The sequence below is a fragment of the Gobio gobio genome (assembly GCF_949357685.1).
Source record: "Gobio gobio genome assembly, chromosome: 21".
NCBI lineage: Eukaryota > Metazoa > Chordata > Actinopteri > Cypriniformes > Gobionidae > Gobio > Gobio gobio.
In genome coordinates, this window is record NC_137117.1 from 27,276,948 (window position 1) to 27,294,711 (window position 17,764).

At 38.2% G+C, this 17,764-nt stretch overlaps 2 protein-coding genes across 2 annotated transcripts; both read right to left on the reverse strand.

Annotated features, from left to right (window-relative positions):
• Positions 1-188: 188 nt before the first annotated feature.
• Positions 189-3,263, reverse strand: tnnc2.2 (troponin C2, fast skeletal type, tandem duplicate 2). Its single transcript, XM_079802512.1, has 6 exons — positions 3,106-3,263; positions 2,047-2,098; positions 1,821-1,964; positions 1,243-1,357; positions 1,015-1,151; positions 189-921 (listed from the first exon to the last, which is right to left on the reverse strand). Exons 1-6 carry the CDS (start codon positions 3,106-3,108, stop codon positions 890-892), a joined length of 483 nt encoding a protein of 160 aa, XP_079658638.1. The 5' UTR covers positions 3,109-3,263; the 3' UTR covers positions 189-889.
• A 1,324-nt stretch (positions 3,264-4,587) lies between these two features.
• Positions 4,588-16,157, reverse strand: tnnc2.1 (troponin C2, fast skeletal type, tandem duplicate 1). Its single transcript, XM_079802511.1, has 6 exons — positions 16,047-16,157; positions 7,577-7,631; positions 7,296-7,439; positions 7,015-7,129; positions 5,620-5,756; positions 4,588-5,117 (listed from the first exon to the last, which is right to left on the reverse strand). The coding sequence occupies exons 1-6, from the start codon at positions 16,047-16,049 to the stop codon at positions 5,086-5,088; spliced, it is 486 nt and encodes a 161-aa protein (XP_079658637.1). The 5' UTR covers positions 16,050-16,157; the 3' UTR covers positions 4,588-5,085.
• Positions 16,158-17,764: the final 1,607 nt, after the last annotated feature.

Below are 17,764 nucleotides of genomic sequence, written 5' to 3' on the forward strand. Positions count from 1 at the left end.
TAACAGCAATGCATGTTATAGTAGAAAAATGGATTAATATAATCATTCATTATTCTTTTAACATTTTGGTCGTTTTTTTCAGTGTATGTCAATCAGAGAAATGGGTTTAATTGAGCTTTCAATTCTCAGTTATTTGCATTATTAGTGTTCAACCATTTAATTGTCAAATAATACTCGGCAGCCATTGACCAGATAAACAAGACACAATTTACTGATTTCCACACTTGCAGCACACAAAGAATGTCATGTTGAAAATCTCAATGTGCAATAAAGAAGCAGCACTATTTTAAGTTTAAGTTATTTAAAATTTGGGGTTTGGGTTTTGCTGCTACATAAACAGTAATAGTTATAGTCATTAGTATATACAGAAATGGTCAACTAATTGGGGTCAGAGACTCGGGAGAAAAAAATAATGTTTAATTGATAAACTCCTCAAAACAAAAGCATACAAATCAAACTGTCAGACCAACTAAACAATGTGTGTTTTATTTTTTATTCTGTTTTCAAGCATTTGTTCTTAAATACAATGAAGTGGTTGTAACTTTGCATTGGTCTATGCAGCGATAATAAGCTGCCGATCTAGACTAAATCTAGACTAAACACCCACAAACATGAGGTCTACCATAGTATGTGCTTCCAGTAAACTGAGCACAATCATAACATGATAAATCCGAACCACACCACAGCTTGGCTCCTTGGGTCTTGCATGAGGGTCAGTGGGAGCCCAACCTTGGCAAACCCCACAAGGGTGTTTATCTGTCTGTCTGCTGAAGAGGTGAGATGGAGGCAGAAAGAGGACAAAAGGGGAGAGTGAGTTTGAGTGGCAAGAGAGGGCAGGGTTTCAGTCGGCAGGGGTGAGAGGGGAGAGGAATGTCCGTGAGTCTTTGTTTTACTGCACGTTCTCCATCATCTTGAGGAATTCTGGGGGGAAAGGGACATTGTGTTGCTTCAGTATCTGATCAGAATCCAGAGTTTATAAGTTAAAAGAAATAAAATGTATAAACCACATCATACCATCAAAGTCCAGCATGCCATCGTTGTTCTTGTCTCCATCTTTAAGCAGCTCATCAATCTCATCCTCTGTGATGGCTTCACCAGTGCTGCGAATGATCTCAGCAAACTCCTCTCTGTCGATGTAGCCATCAGCGTTCCTGCAGATTGACATTAGAGATTACATATGCTAAAGTGAGACTAGGTCACATCCAACAACAGGTGCACACTAGAAGATATCAAATGACATACTTGTCCAGCACGCGGAAGCATTCGGCCAACTCTTCCTCGCTCTTGCCAGCCTGGTCCTCCTTTAGGAGTCTCACCATCATGACCAAGAACTCCTCAAAGTCGATGGATCCGCTGCCTACAATTTACAGTATGAAGTACCTTAGCAATTGATATTATTGCATTTTTATGCTTAAAACCAAACAGATCTTATAATTATTTAATTGTAGACATCATCACGTAGACCAGACACATATTGTAGGCCTACGCAAGTATGTGATCAATGTTGAACATAGGCTACTTAACGTGCGCTCTTCCATTGGCCTGGAGGACCAGTCATATAATTTTGAATTTACACAGGATGTTAATTTTCAGCAAGCAAGATTCTTTTCAAACGGGTTGCCTGCCTTATCAGTATTTGGCCTGAAAGAAATAACTGACTGTAAAGACATTAAACCTACACCAGCAGTGTTTACTGTATCGCCCCTTGCGGCAGCACTGAGAATGCAGCGCGAAAATAAGCTTGCTCGAAGTTTATTTAGAGCCATAGTGTTTTATATTGTGCTGTGTATCTACTCTTTCAACTGTGGCATTTTGTTTACCGTCTTCATCGACCTCCTCGATGATTTCTTCCAACTCCTCTTTGGTGGGAGTCTGACCCAACATCCTCATGACGGTACCCAACTCCTTGGTGCTGATATCACCGCCACCATCGGTGTCGAACATGTCGAAGGCAGCCTTGAACTCTTTGAAATATACGCATATAGTTTAATATGACGGGAAGACGTGGATATTGGTGATATATCATGTTTCTGTTAGTACACTCACCGGCAAGCATCTCCTCGCTCAGGTATGAGCGGGCCTCTTGTTGCGCGTCAGTCTGTGAAACGACAGCGGTTACATAATGAACAGTAAGTTTCAGATATGTACAGTACAATGTGTTAATCTGATAAATGAGAAATCCTGGTTCTCCTGGAGAGTCATTTGTTTTCCTAATCTGTATGAATTAAGGCAGCGTTTTAGGCCTTGCGAAATGCAAATGGTGCCTAGAACACCCTTGCAGGAAACTCTGCAACTATTTTAAGACTCAAGACGTTATCCCCTCAGTCAATGACTGTACATGGTAATTCCGAAATAGGACCCTTGGAATGTGACACCTCAACTTTTAGTCAACCCACTTAACCTAACCTGCTGACCAGCTTCATATCAAATAGCAGGATGTTAATATCCACGCACTTACTGAGTACTGACCGCCATCCCTTATTTTAGACTCTACTCTTATATATTTACAGGTAACTTGAAAAAAATAACTTTTGTCTCGTCCATGTTAAAACATTAATACATCGTTTAAAAAACAATCATGGCTGTGAGCTTCTTTACAGTGGATTCTGCTGTAATTTGTGATTTTTTAAAACAAACTAAAAAAAAAATAAGCATTGATAACTAGCAGTCAAATAACGTTGAATGTATATAAAATAACATCTAAATACACCTCATAAAGTTACTCTCAGATTATGACAGACATCTCTGACCAGACAGCATGAGCCCAATATAGAGCAATTTTCTTTAAAATGAGATGGAAATAGCCTATATACAAAACCTTTTTAACAGCATTGTTTTCTTTGAATATCCCCATCATTAGGGACAAGAAACGTTCCCCTAACTGAAGAATGACCCATTTTTATTCTTTATCTTAATGCTTTATTAAATGCATGCAAAATTGTAAAATAATAGCCTACTGTAACCTTATAATATCCTTTCTCAATAATGACAGATATATACTAATAGATGTAATTTGAATTACTTTGACTAATAGGCCATCTGCACATTTTTTGTTTTCATGCGTCCATTGGCCAAACTGACCGCTTAGATTATTTAAACTCTTACCATGGTTGTGGATTAGCCTCCCTCACTTATATCCACGAGAAAAGCAGTGGTCAAGGCACTCACACCCCAACAGAAAGACTAGACATCAAGTGACAGTTCTGACACACTTTAAACAGGCCACCCAAGACCCGCCCACAGGCCTCCAGATTTAGAATCCTGAACTTTTAGGGTTCGGCTGCTCCCTTAAGCCAATAGAAATGTGAAATGAGTACACTTTAAGAACAGTCTGCAAGAATACAGAAAAATGGTTATTCTGCCATGTTTACTATCAGAAAGCCTGTATTTATTAGAAGAACTGATCAAATACACAATATAATAATTATTATGTCTGGTAAAATGTAATTGTGGAAATGCCATGTTAATGTTGACCACACTAATGTTTGGGCATGATTTCCTAGCGGACTTTGCGTTTCACTTATTTCCCCTCAGAAATCCTACGAAGTCTAAGTCTGAGAGGTAACTAAAGCTCAAATGGTGCATAATGTTATAGCAATTGAAAATAAGTAATCTTTTTTTTTAAGTGTACAGATGGAAATTTTGGAATTTTTTTAAATGGAGCTGATAGCGTTCTGCACCACCCCCTTTTAGTCAAGCCGAGAAACCCTAAACCTCTTGGGAAGGTGCTGTGTTGCAAATCTTCAGCGTGCCCTGAATAGCAGATGATTCAGATCTCCACCCCCCCCCCCACCCACCCAAAATCTGCAATGGCGACACAGGTACCCCAAATTCCAAAGAGCCTAAGCTCGAGTTTCCATGTATAGCATGTGTTTCCTGAACGATTGGATTGGAGAAGGATGTGGGGGAACTGGAGGTGGAGGGGGTTGCGGACTATATACTTTCAGGCAGAAATGGAGTGATTTAAAAGGACATTTTGAGAAGAGCAGAGAGGTTCGGGTGTGCAGTTTGTATATGATTGCAGCTCTGGTGATTTGCATTTACAGCACTGGCATGAGATAATACATCCATCGGTATGACCTGAAGACAGTGAAGTGTCAAAAGGATCGCATGGCTTTCCACCATGAGAAGAAAACATCTGACCTTTTTGTCTCCGATCAGAACATATGTATAACTTGTATGCTCCTGGTACAAAAAGTTGTCTTTAGGATTCAAAATTGATCTTGTCATGACCTTTCTTGGCCATGTGAAGACTCTGTCCTGAACTCAGGGGTAAGTAGAAAAAATATCTGAAGAGACCAACAGACGAAAAGATAAATCCAAACTACAACACTGCAGATCTACTAGATGTTGTCTATTTTGGACATGGGGAACCAACATGGTGGGATGATCTTGTTTTTCTGAGGGGTGTAGTAAAATTATAGGCAAGGTGGCTGATAAGATCACATGAGTCTCAGTTATAGCTTGAAATGAAATATGTATCTTGAAATTAATTTTATCTTTAAATTAGCTAAAATATTCACACACAAGGATTAATAATACCAACACAAGGAGATACTTTTAGATAGTACAATACCAAAAATGAAACAAGGTCGATTGGCCAGAACATGCCTTTTTAATATATTTGCAGAAACACTCTTAACATGTGAGCTAAAGGAAATCAATTTCTTATCTCTATGACAACAAAACATCAAGTCTGTTTCCAAGGTAAATACTATAGCAGGGTTATTTTTGAAACACTGTAAAGGGAATGGGGAAGGGGCTTGAAGGAAGGTTGGAAAATGTCTTGGGAAGAAGCAGGTGTAGTAGGGGACAGCTGAGGGTAAGTTGTTTCCTTTTAAAAGGTTTGGAGGATTATTTATAGAGACCATCACATTGTGGTCCCCGAGGAACATCGCCAAGGAGACGGCATTGATCTATAATATTCTCTGTCCTTCAATACAAATTCCAACTTTATTTTTGGTGATTTAAAACCAGTGTGTTGTTCTCAGTAGTCTTTTCCTTGACAGAGCTCAGAGTGAGTTCTTCTTCAACATCTTTACTTGGTTTCATTAAGGATTGGAGGGAATGGAATGTAAGGTTTTCTTACTGGACGTTCTCCATCATTTTAAGAAACTCTGGAATGAAAATGAAATAGAGATTAAATATAATGCAAAACACATTTCCTGGCATTGTTCACACACTCTCCACAAATTTTAACATCCTTAGCATTCAGTTATTGTGATTATAAGATGTTGATGGGATTAAAAAGAGCTCATAGTTGCCGACAACTGGAGGTCAAGAAAAAGAAATCCTATGAGTATTCATGTATTTATATCTGTATCTGCGTTAATACACTCTAAAAATAAATAAAGTTCCTTTATTGGCATTGATTGTTCCATTAAGACACTTTAACATCAATATAACCTTTCCATTACACAAAAGGTTCTTAATAAAATGGAAAAAGGTTTTTCAGATTATTTAAAGGGAATAAAAAGGTTGTTTTGAGAACTGTTCACTGAAAGGTTTGGGTAATCCAAAATGGTTATTCTGTTGCATTGCTATGAAAACAGCTTTTGGAACCTTTATTTACCACATGAGAGCAGCACATACAAGTAGAATAAATAAGATGTGCTTTACCATCAAAATCAATCTTTCCATCTTTGTTTGTGTCCGCATCTGCCATGAGTTCCTCTATGTCTTCTTCTGCCAACGGCTCGCCAGTGGCGCGCAAGATATCCCCAAACTCCTCACGATCAATAAAACCATCCTGGTTCCTGTTGAAAAAAAGTATATAACATTTAAATGATATTACCCTTGTGAAAAAAAAACAGCATATGCTGGTTAGGTATGTTTTGAAGCATGGCTTTGTAAAGATGTTTCTCGAATATGAAAAATCTGTTCAATCATTTCTGCGTGACAGTCCAAAGTCCTTTTAATTTTGGTACAAACTTGGACAAAATTAGGAGGAATAGCAAAAAAAAAAAAAAAAAAAAAAAAACTGTTTTACATAGAGCAAAATAAAATACAAAATTACAAATGAGGTCTTAAATGAATTTTAGACAACATTTTCAAAAGCATATTCATTTTTATAAAACGCCTTTTTCTGATATATCTTCTGAACTCTAGGTGGTGCTGTGTTCAAACTTAGCCATCTAATTATGTTCTATGCGCTATGTCAAAGCATTAAAAAAATATCCCACAAAATGGTGAGGCTATACCTTGGTGTGCTCTTTGATTGCAATCTTTAATTATCTTTAATGTACAGATAATAGGGCTGCCATAGACTCCTTTTCAGGAAGAATACTAAGAAAACTAGTAAAATAAAATAGCAAAGTAGGCTAATGTAACTGCAATTATGTCTTTTTTTTCAGACACTTTTGGCAATTTTCTATAATTATAGACTACAGTGACATTATAGTTTGTTTTTTTTTAACATGTAGAGGTTTCACTGCAGTGATCACACTTGACTGCTTGCTAGATGTTATTAACCTTTCCAGTTACACTCTCAGATTTTTTTTAACCTTTAGGTGTACAACAGCTTGTCACTGGGGCAATACCCTTAAAAGGACATATTTGTACCTTTGTTACACCTAAAAGGTTCATAGTATACCTTAAGGTACATTGCTATTCTAAGGTACTGCACATTTTAAGGGTGAAAAAGGTACCAAGATGTCCTTTTAATGGTGGCCCTGTGACAAGCTGTTGTAAAGGTAAAAAAAAATTAATTCTAAGAGGGAAGATATTGTAACTGGACCACCTGGAAGTAAAATGTATCTTTCTCCAGTGACAGCTGTTACAAAATGTGGACAACATGAAAGACCAATCCAATGACCTTTCCTCACACTGCTGTTTTGTTTCATTTGCTGCTGATGTGGCCAGCCAGTGAGAGCTGTGCAGGTAAACCTCACTCTCCTGATCTCAAGAGGTTTACTAGAGCTGAGACTCTTTAGCATCCATGCCTGCCTCCCATGCCAGAGACGCCGGTTCAAGTCCCGCTCGGAGCAGGGTGAGTAGGACCGGAGGGTGACCTACTTGTCAAAGACACGGAAGCATTCAGATAGCTCCTCTTCGGACTTGCCAGCTTGGTCTTCTTTTAGCTGCTGCACCATCATGACCAAGAACTCCTCAAAGTCGATAGTGCCACTGCCTGAGGATGCAAAACTTAGATATAATGGGACAGACTGAAATGCATAGAGGAATAAACGGAGAGCAATTTAAGAATTTTTTTCCTGAAGTGTGGTTGGCACGAACCCTTTTCAAGCAAGCAAACCTATAGTTAATGTAGTCTATTTTTGTGTTGCGACCAGACTTACCATCTTCATCTACTTCTTCAATGATGGCATCCAGCTCCTCTCTGGTGGGATTCTGACCCAACATCCTCATGACGGTACCCAACTCCTTGGTGCTGATATCGCCGCCACCATCGGTGTCGAACATGTCGAAGGCTGCCTTGAACTCTTTCCCCCAAAAAATCAAAACAGGATGTGAAAGGCTGTCTGATCAGAACTTTTATATTTTAAAGATTCACCTCAGAAAAGCAAGCAGTGTGAATCAAATGTGTATAATGTAATGAGCAAAATTTTCACACACTCACCAGCAATCATTTCCTCACTCAGGAAAGAGCGGGCATCTGCCTGGGCATCAGTGGGCTAATAAGAAAGAGATTAGGGTATAATAAGAGCCTCATGGGGCTTTCACACATCAGACTGAAAATTTAAAATGACTTGGAACTAGACAAACTATAACTAGAAAATATATTTCCATAAATATTCATGACAAATAAAGAGCAGACACAGGAACAACAATATGAACAAAACGTAATTTTAAACTTTTCAACTTAAAAAGTATATATAGTATGACCGTCAACACATTAAACAACAAATAAAATCAGATGGCATTTGCAAACAAATTATGCTTATGCTTTTATCATAATTAGCTAAATTACCCAACTGGTTTGATATTTTGTTATTTGATGCAATTGCATTTATACATTTTTACATGTAGATTGAATGTCCAATTACTATAGGTAACCTGAAGGTGCAGTTGTTTAATAATCTTTCTACAGGGGTTGGACAAAATAATGTGAACACCTTATTATAGGGGTTAATATCATTTCTGTAGGCTACAGTGAAAAAAACACAAAAACAAACATTGTGATTATCTTTTGTTTATCTTTTTGTTTCTCTTGTTAATTAGTGCCGTTTTTTTAGCAGTGTTTAGTACAAGCCATGTGTGAAAAAGGTCAAATCATCGGACACGTTTAACGCATCTGTAACCTTAACATCCCAATTGTTGTGTGTTTTAGGAACAACAGTCTTTATGATTATGACGGTGCACACAAAGCATGGCAAGGAAGAATAAGAGGGCAAAAATCTAAAATGAATGATAGGGACCTTCGAACACTAATAAGGATTGTGTCCAAACAACACAGAGCAACTGCAACAAAAGTGACAACAAACCTCAGTATTCACCCTTAAGACCATGTTTCCACAAAAAACTGACCACAGAAAACTTCACAAAGAATGTAATTTCAGACACCAATGCTAAAATGTGAAAAACAAAAAAAACAAAGGTGTTATGATCATAAACAGTTGGAGCACCAAGATGAGCTTCATCATCTGCCCTGCCTATTGCACAAAACTAGGATAAGGGATTAAGCCGGGATATCTTGGTGATCCTGGCTCAATTTATCCGTGATCCGGTTGCACTAAAGCTGGATAGGGTGGCAGTTAGATGTTATGGTATAAATTACCATGGAGATTTATTCTGTGGAGCTAGCCTGCTCCAGACCAGGCTAAATTCCAGGATCTATTTAATCTCATCCCTTATGTCAGTCAGCAGTCACCACAAACGGAAACCAATAGTTATTCCACTGCCCACTATACATTATTATCACATATAACTAGACCCACTGTCATTATTTAAATGTTTGTGATCATAATTTCAATCATTTTGGATAAATTATGATTTTTAGATGATGTTGCTATATCATTAGATAATTTACGGTTTCCCGTAGACTATAAGGCTATATATAAAAATAATAGAATATTAGGGCCAAAGAGGGAAAAAAAAGAAAAGTCACAGACTTCGATAAATTAAGTCATAATATTGTAACCCGTTGTTTTAGAGGAAGACGGTTGTTAAAAGGACAGCTGTGGGGCATTTCATGGAATTGTTCTTCAGTATGGTTTCACAAACAAGGACATACTTAATCTTTTGGCACATCAGCGTCACATTGTCATAAGTATCAGGACTGTAAAAAGAATATGCATCTTTTCCGCAGAAAGAACCAGCCACATAAATGTATGACTTTTTCCTTCTTCCCTGGTGTGGCCCTAATACTCGGTTGTATAAAATACACATTCCATATAAATATAAAAACACAAAGTGTAACATTAGGTTCCTTTATTGAATAAGGATAAAACAAAGCAGGTAAACCATCAGCTCCTTTCGAAACTGAAGTCACACAGTGACTCAACAATACAACAAAAGGATTATACAACAAAAGGATAAATACACAATCAAAGGTCATGCGGATCATCAAGCAATGGAGAAGCAGCATGTCGCTCTCAGCTTCTGAATTCTATACAGAGATCAATACCTTATATATCATTTCATTATCACACCTCTTCATTACATATTCAATTACATAGGCATGGTTCATCCAATCCAAGATTTTGGACCATTGTCAACTCCCTCAGTTCTTTCAACATTTTAGTTTATAATGCTTTGTATTCTTTCATTCTTCTTCTTCTGGCTTGGATCCTTAACCTCCTCCTTCGTCTCGTCTGCAAGACATCATCCTGGGGTAAAACCTACTTCTTTGTTTAATACTTTGTTACATACTTGCATGCTAATACAGTTTACATTTCGCTTGCTTGTCTTTTACATTAATAAATGACTTTCATACATAGGGCTCAGTGTGTTCATTTCAATCATCCAATAAAACATTTTTACAAAGTCTTTGTCTCTGTGTCTTTACTATAAAACCAAATAAAACATTTTTACAAAAGTCTTTGCTTCCGTGTCTTTACTATAAAACCAAATAAAACATTTTTACAAAAGTCTTTGCTTCCGTGTCTTTACTATAAAACCAAATAAAACATTTTTACAAAAGTCTTTGCTTCCGTGTCTTTACTATAAAACCAAATAAAACATTTTTACAAAAGTCTTTGCTTCCGTGTCTTTACTATAAAACCAAATAAAACATTTTTACAAAAGTCTTTGCTTCCGTGTCTTTACTATAAAACCAAATAAAACATTTTTACAAAAGTCTTTGCTTCCGTGTCTTTACTATAAAACCAAATAAAACATTTTTACCAAACCATGTGTCTGTATTCTTGCTATGAACCAAAGTAAAACATTTTTACAATATCATGTTGTCATGTCTTTCCATGCTTACAAAGTCATTTATGAGAGTTGTATAAGAAAAACCTCCTTTAGGGTTTTCGGCCTTATAAACAGCTTATACATAAAAGTTGTAAAAATAAAAACTTCTTATAAAAGTTTCTCGGCCATACAAACAACTCTTTATTTTACTTTGCTTTTTCTGTTCTACATGTGGCTCTTATAAAGTCCAGCATAAAGGTTCTCTATAAAACCTCCACTACATTTCATAAGACTCTTATAAAGTCCAGCATAAAGGTTCTCTATAAAACCTCCACTAAATTTTCCTATAAGACTCTTATAAAGTCTAACATAAAGGTTCTCTATAAAACCTCCACTACATTTTTCAATAAGACTCTTATAAAGTCTAACAGAAAGGTTCTCTATAAAACCTCCACTACATTTTCCTTATATTTCCAACATCATAAAACCATGCATAACATATTTGTGTGGTTGACATAGGCCTCTTTACATTTGGCATCATCCTTGGTTACATATTGGGAGTAAGACCTCCTTACATTAGGCCTTATCCCTGTATATACATTGGGAATAAAATAATCAATTTCATCATTCTGCACACTGAAATAAATGCAGGACAAATCCATACACATCAACTGAACAGACAAATGAATGGATGCAGTAGCCTCCCTGCAAGCTTGTATTACACACAGTATACAGCACAAACATCATAAGAGGCCAAAAAAAAAATCATCGGTGGACAGCAAAAGAAGCAGAGTACAACGGCTAAAATTAAACTGTACTGAGCGTAGTATGTAAGCCTTTGATCAAAGCCTTATACAGTGTGATGGGGTTACTTTACACAATTTCACTCATATCTGTTGTCCATTTCAATTAAAAATTAAACTGTTTCATAATCAGTGTACAGCTGCACTTTTGGAGATGTGAATGAACTATTTGGATTGTAATTGTGATGTTTCAGCGGAGCGGTGAGTGTGTAATTGTGCACTACTTACGCATTCAGGAGGTCTGCAATAGGCCTACTTTGCCATGCTTTTTCTCTTTGCTTTATCACTGTGGCGGTGTTGCCTTTCTTTTTAATTATGTCTTTTACCTCCTCGTATGCCTCCATGAGGATTTGTGCCTCCAACGGGGAAAAGTACGCCGCTCTAGTTGCCATGGTGAATCAGTGAATCTGTGATCCGTGGCGGGTCTATATGAGTGAGCCGTGAGCGCGCACCTACCCAAGATTGGTTTAACCTGGCTTGATGAATCCGTGTCTGCTCATCCTGGCTTGGTCTTTGTGCAACCAATTAAGCCTGGGTGCACTTGTTTTGGCTTCATTGAGCTCAGGGGCCCGTTCTTCGTACGTTGCTTATTACATTTGAGATGATTTGACAGATCCCAGATCTTTTAATCGTGATAACTGATCTCAGGCTAATTTGGTTCTTCAAACGAATTTGCGGATTGGATTAAAATATCTGGATTAAATGATCTAAGATCACTGCGCGTTCTTGTGTTCCCTGAAGAGGGCAGATGCATCGATACTCGAAACCACGATCAGCAATGCAGCGATTGGCTGGCGTCAAGACAGCAACGTAATGACATCATATAATTAAAAAGCCCCCTGGCAAAAAACTTGACAAATTACACAATAAAAACCCCACGAATTTCTGGACCTTTATAAGGAAACAGCCAAATCACCAAACCAACATAAAAGTTCTAATAGATAAATGATAAAAATAAAAAAAAATAACATGATTACCAATTATTTATATTTATATTCAGATTTTATACTGTATTTGTACACCCTTTACATTTTTATTTCAATGTTGTCATTTAATTTTTAATTCAATTTGCAGATTTGTAACGTGACATCTCTTGCGCTGCATCAAGCCACTCCCTTAATATCTGTCATCACTTAAATTAATGCACGGCTCAGAGTAACTGTACAACATGTGTGTAAATCTCCAATAAAATGATAAAGTAATTATTCCATCACAAATAAATCGCTCAATCAAGTGGCTGTGTCTATATTATTATATACAACATTATAATATTATATACATTCTCATATACATAAACAATATAACATTTTTATATTATTATATAAAATTATTATTATTGCCCCTGGTTCACTAATGAACTCTTGTAATAAAGTAGCAGTGGCTGGGACAGATTTTAAGTATCACCTCAAGATGCAATCTAATCCTGTTTACGTGAAATAAGCCTGCTCATGAGCAGGTTTAAGCTTACGGACCTGTTACTATGACAGCAAGTCCAGGATGAGCTTCGAAGAACCAAACAATCCGAGATCATGTCAAATCGTCAACAATCAAATCCAGCTAACTGAGTTAGCGACGTACGAAAAACGGGCCCCTGCTCAGTCATTTATCCTGGATGTCTTAATTCTACTTTTGTGCAACGGGCCTCTGGTCAGCTTAATCACCTGACTTGAATATTATTGAACTGTGGGCAGTTTTGGAGAGAAAAGTGAGAAGCAGATTCCTTCCTTCAATATCTCTGAATAACTGTCAGACGTTATGATAGATGACATTCAACTGGAGAAAGTTGTACTAATCTATTCTAATAAGGTTGGAAGCTGTTTCAAATTTTGGTAAAAATATAAAAATAAAAATAAACCTTATTGTCACAGGGTGTTTTGGTGTTGGTTCATGTTCATTGTTCCTTGTTCATGTTTTAAGTTGATTATGTTCAAGTTATGTTTGAGTGTCATGTTTCTAAGTTTGTCTTGTTCTTTCACTTCCTGGTTTTGTCATGTTTTATTGTCATGTGATTCCCATGCCCTCATGTGTTGTGTCATGTCATTGGTTCATTGTTTAATCACTGTTCACAGGTGTCACTTGTCTTGTCATTAGTCTGTGTGTATTTAGCCCTCATGTTTGCCATGTGTCTTCGTCTGTTATGAATGTTGTAACCCGCTGTCGGTGAGTTCTGTTAGTTAAAGCTCTTTATAGTTTGTTTTTGCCAAGTCCTTGTTTTATGTTTTTGTTTGAGATAAAGCTGCATTTGGTTCCAACAACTTGGGTCCAACAACTTGCCTCCAGTGGAATATTATTACAGAATACTTGACCGCCATTATGGACCCAGCAGTTACCATTGCCCACCCTCGTCAAGGCCAGCGTCCCATAGAGGACTATGTCAGAGACTTTATTCGGTTCATGGATTTGTTGCCCTGGGATGAGACCTTGCTTAAGAGGTGCTTTTGTTCTGGTTTGGACTCTGACTTTGCAGCCCTCATGCCATCAGAGGAACACCCCTGCACCTTTTGGCAATACATTGACTTTGTTTTGTTTTTAAGTGGTCACGCTCCAGCCCACGCCCACGTCCACGCTCCATCCCACGTCCACGCTCCAGGCTCCAGCCCACGAGCCACGTCCAGGCTCCAGCCCACGAGCCACGCCCACGAGCCACGTCCAGGCTCCAGCCCACGAGCCCGCTGTCCCGCCCAAGAAAATGTTGGGGGGGGGGCAAGGGGTACATGGAGGCCACGAAGGCCACGCCTCTGTGGCCCCCTGAACTGCCGTTGCCGCCATGGCCTGTCGAACTGCCGTTGCCGCCATGGCCTGTCGAACTGCCGTTGCCGCCATGGCCTGTCGAACTGCCGTTGCCGCCATGGCCTGTCGAACTGCCGTTGCCGCCATGGCCTGTCGAACTGCCGTTGCCGCCATGGCCTGTCGAACTGCCGTTGCCGCCATGGCCTGTCGAACTGCCGTTGCCGCCATGGCCTGTCGAACTGCCGTTGCCGCCATGGCCTGTCGAACTGCCGTTGCCGCCATGGCCATCCACGGCTCCGGAGGGTCCAGGTCCGCCCACGCCACAGGGTCCAGGTCCGCCCACGCCACAGGGTCCAGGTCCGCCCACGCTCCCAGGCCCGTCCAGGTCATGTCTGGGTCCGGTGCCCCTGCACAGGCCTGGCCCACCATCCCTCCCCCAAGACCGCCCCCCAAGACTTTTTGTTGAGACTCTCAACAAAATTGTATTTGTGTATTTGGCCCTCATGTTTGCCATGTGTCTTCGTCTGTTATGAATGTTGTAACCCGCTGTCGGTGAGTTCTGTTAGTTAAAGCTCTTTATAGTTTGTTTTTGCCAAGTCCTTGTTTTACGTTTGAGATAAAGCTGCATTTGGGTCCAACAACTTGCCTCCAGTGGAATATTGTTACATTAATAAAGAAGTAGCCTATTTCCCACGTTGACAGTATTTTTGTCCAACCTATGTATTTCATTTATTAGTGCTTTTTAGAACTTAGGCCTATGCAGTAAATGAATAAAATAACAGAAGAAATGTGTCTGTAGAACCCGTATTGAATAAAATAACAGAATAATAGCTCAGTCACAGAACTGTGGAGGACATGCAGAATAAACAAAATGAATAGTTTGATACCATTACTATTACGTCATCAAGTGCGGCTGATTTAATGGATTTCTATTGAAGCCGTTCCTGAAGCGGTAATAGAAGCTTGAAGGAGTGAGAGATATACAAATCACATGATTATTCACAGATTCTGTTCTGCCACCAGAAAAAGAATGACAATGAGACAGAAGGAGGAAATCAATGAATGTACCTACGAACAGATATCTCATGTCACACTCCAGTAATACAAATGATTAAAACAAAATAAGACAGACCAGGGCTTATTCCAAGTATATAATATGGAATCTAATGTGTATACATTTTATGAAATTATATTTAATGCTAGTGTTTAAGAACTCAAAGCAGGAAATTGTAAGATGTATCCATGTATTCTGGGCCAAGTAAGATAAATGTACAGAGCTTTGAAATGGAAGTGGAACTACAAGAAATCTGCCACACATCTCTGAACACAGTGCTTAAATGTAGCAGTAACAAATTTGTACAAAGTTGAAGTGTCATTAACCAACACATATACACCACACATTCTCCATCGCTTTCTTCTCAAGCGTGCTGGTATTTTAATTGCCGAGTGGAGGAGGACACAAAAGCTCTAACCAGAAACAAGCATCTCTTCCTTATGGAGCAAATACCTGTTGTCCATCTTGCTATTTCAACACCAACATGAATATACAGCCCTCTTATAAAGCCAGAATCCGTTTTGTCGTGTCACATGTACATGATCACGAGGAACACCAACATGACATTGCAAATGTCAAAGCACCATGATGGTCTCAGCACTGTAATCAAACCCTAGGTTCTCTCTCTTTGATGATATGGATTACCACAAACAAGGCCAAACACTATCAACGATAACAGGCAAAGAGGAGAAGTCAGCTGTCGATCACTTGGAGCATGCACATAAAATACTTAACAGTAGTGATAGTTCACTAATATATAGATGACTACTGCACTGTTAAGAACTGACCTTAAAGTGTAAACAAATCTGCCAACACAAGCCAAAGAACTCTTCAAATTAAAGCTTTTGACACACAATTCTACACTTCGGAAAATGTAAAAATGCGCTTTATGTGTAACACCTATAAACTGGTTTTATTCAAGTAAAACTATTATTTAATATGACTGAATTAACTTGATGTCACGAAGTTAGAGCAAGTATGCGGGTTAGAGGTTTAGATCAAGTAAAAAAGTAAAACCTCCACATATCCACTTTTTCATCTTCTAGAAAATCTTCCAGTCATAAGTATGCATCCATTTTTTGTGATCAGACAAAGATCTCTGACTGACTGAAGCATTTTGTCCATACACTCCTTTCCAGATATCTTACCATACTGACAGCTTGTTAGTGAGATCAATGTGTATCTGAAAACAGTAACGGTCTTCTGTCCAGCAGCCTTCCTCCCAAATGTGCACAGATGGACAAATGTCTCCAGACTCCCCTATTAAGACCTTATGTTATTCTCACCTTTCTAGAAAATGGCCAGGATTGGACAAGAAACTCAAGACAGTGAACTTGTCAGCCAATGTCTGTGTAGCACTAAAAAAGCTCCACCCTGCTTCATATCTTTCTAATCCATCGCCACCTCTATGTGCCCTCCATTGCCCCATATTTAGCTGAAGGATGGACAAGTGGTCTCAATAACACGTCCCTGCCAAAAAAAGAAAGAAAGATTAATAAAAAACAAATAAGGAAAGCAATGAGAGGTTATTTAGGCAGTGGATAAACAGTTTCCAGAAACAGATAGGCTAAACTTCCACACAGGGTAGGATTTATTCCCTCCTCCATGAGCCTGTATTTCTTTACCTTATCTGTCAATCTGTCCATCCATCAGTCATCATGGCTGTGTTTCCGAGTCTGTGCTGACTGGCTCACTTGGATGTGCATCACGTTGACATACATTAACAAAGCGAGTCACAACAAGACAATGAGATGTGGTTCCAAGTCAGTCATTGTATCAGTTTATAACAGTTTTTCACCAAATAAATATGTAGCCATGAATTGATTTCAACTTTTCAACTATTGCGCTGAAATCTACTACTTTCACAGAGATGAGAGATCATTTTTTGTTTTGTTTGAGTTTACATTTAAAATATTGCTGTTTTGCTTCTAATGTGTTTATGAATTAAATGCAGATGTACCACCAAAGATTCTTTAAAATAGAATTCACTGTCTGTACCATTAAAGAAAGCTTAACAGTCTACTTCATTGGTAACACTTTACAATAAGGTTGTATTAGTTAACGCATTAGTTAACATTAACTAACCATGAACAACACATCTGTTCAGCTTTAGTTAACCTTTGTTAACGTAGTTAATAAAAATACAGCTGTTCATGGTTTGTTCATGTTAGTTCACAGTGTATTAAATAATGTTAACAAGATTTTAATAATGCGTAAGTAAATGTTGAAATTGACATTAACAAAGATAAATAAATGCTTTTTAAGTGGACTTCATGTTAACTAATGAATGTTACCACTTCATTCTTAAAAATAAAAGGTTCTTTATTGGCATCTGTGGTTTCATAAAGAACCTTTAACATGGAACCTTTTCATTGCACAAAAGGTTATTAAAATGTTCTTCCCACTAAGACAAAATCACAAGGTTCTTTGAGTGTTGGATCACATATGCCTCGATAACTAATCCCATTATAGCCTTGATGTCACTGAATTGCTGTCAGAGTTGTATGATAGAGATGTATGCTGTTTGCAGACACCATGGAAATGACATCAGACCTGTCACAAAATTGTCTGATTTCTCTCATCTAAAATTCAAATGAACCAGCACACTGCTGTTAATGCTCCCAAAGACATTTATTAACTTGCAACGCTTTGACAAAAAGGCCTTTTTTTTGTAAACATAAAAATTAATTAATCAACTCATTCAGTGATAAGCTCTTTCTACCATTATGTAAGGATGTTATAGGTGAGGTTTAAGTTACCTTATGAAGTTTAAGTTACTGTCATGTGTAGGTTCAGATGAAGATGAGAAGGATGGAAAAGGTTCCAAAATCAAAAGTACAGTGGGCAGAACAAGTATTTGATACAC

Coding starts and splice junctions, on each gene's coding strand:
- tnnc2.2 (XM_079802512.1), bottom strand. Junction 1,358..1,820: donor CGAGGAGGTCGATGAAGACG/GTAAACAAAATG, acceptor TGTAAATTGTAG/GCAGCGGATCCATCGACTTT. Junction 1,152..1,242: donor TGCTTCCGCGTGCTGGACAA/GTATGTCATTTG, acceptor GTCAATCTGCAG/GAACGCTGATGGCTACATCG.
- tnnc2.1 (XM_079802511.1), bottom strand. Junction 7,440..7,576: donor GAGTGAGGAAATGATTGCTG/GTGAGTGTGTGA, acceptor TTTGGGGGAAAG/AGTTCAAGGCAGCCTTCGAC. Junction 5,118..5,619: donor TGGAAAGATTGATTTTGATG/GTAAAGCACATC, acceptor TTTTCATTCCAG/AGTTTCTTAAAATGATGGAG.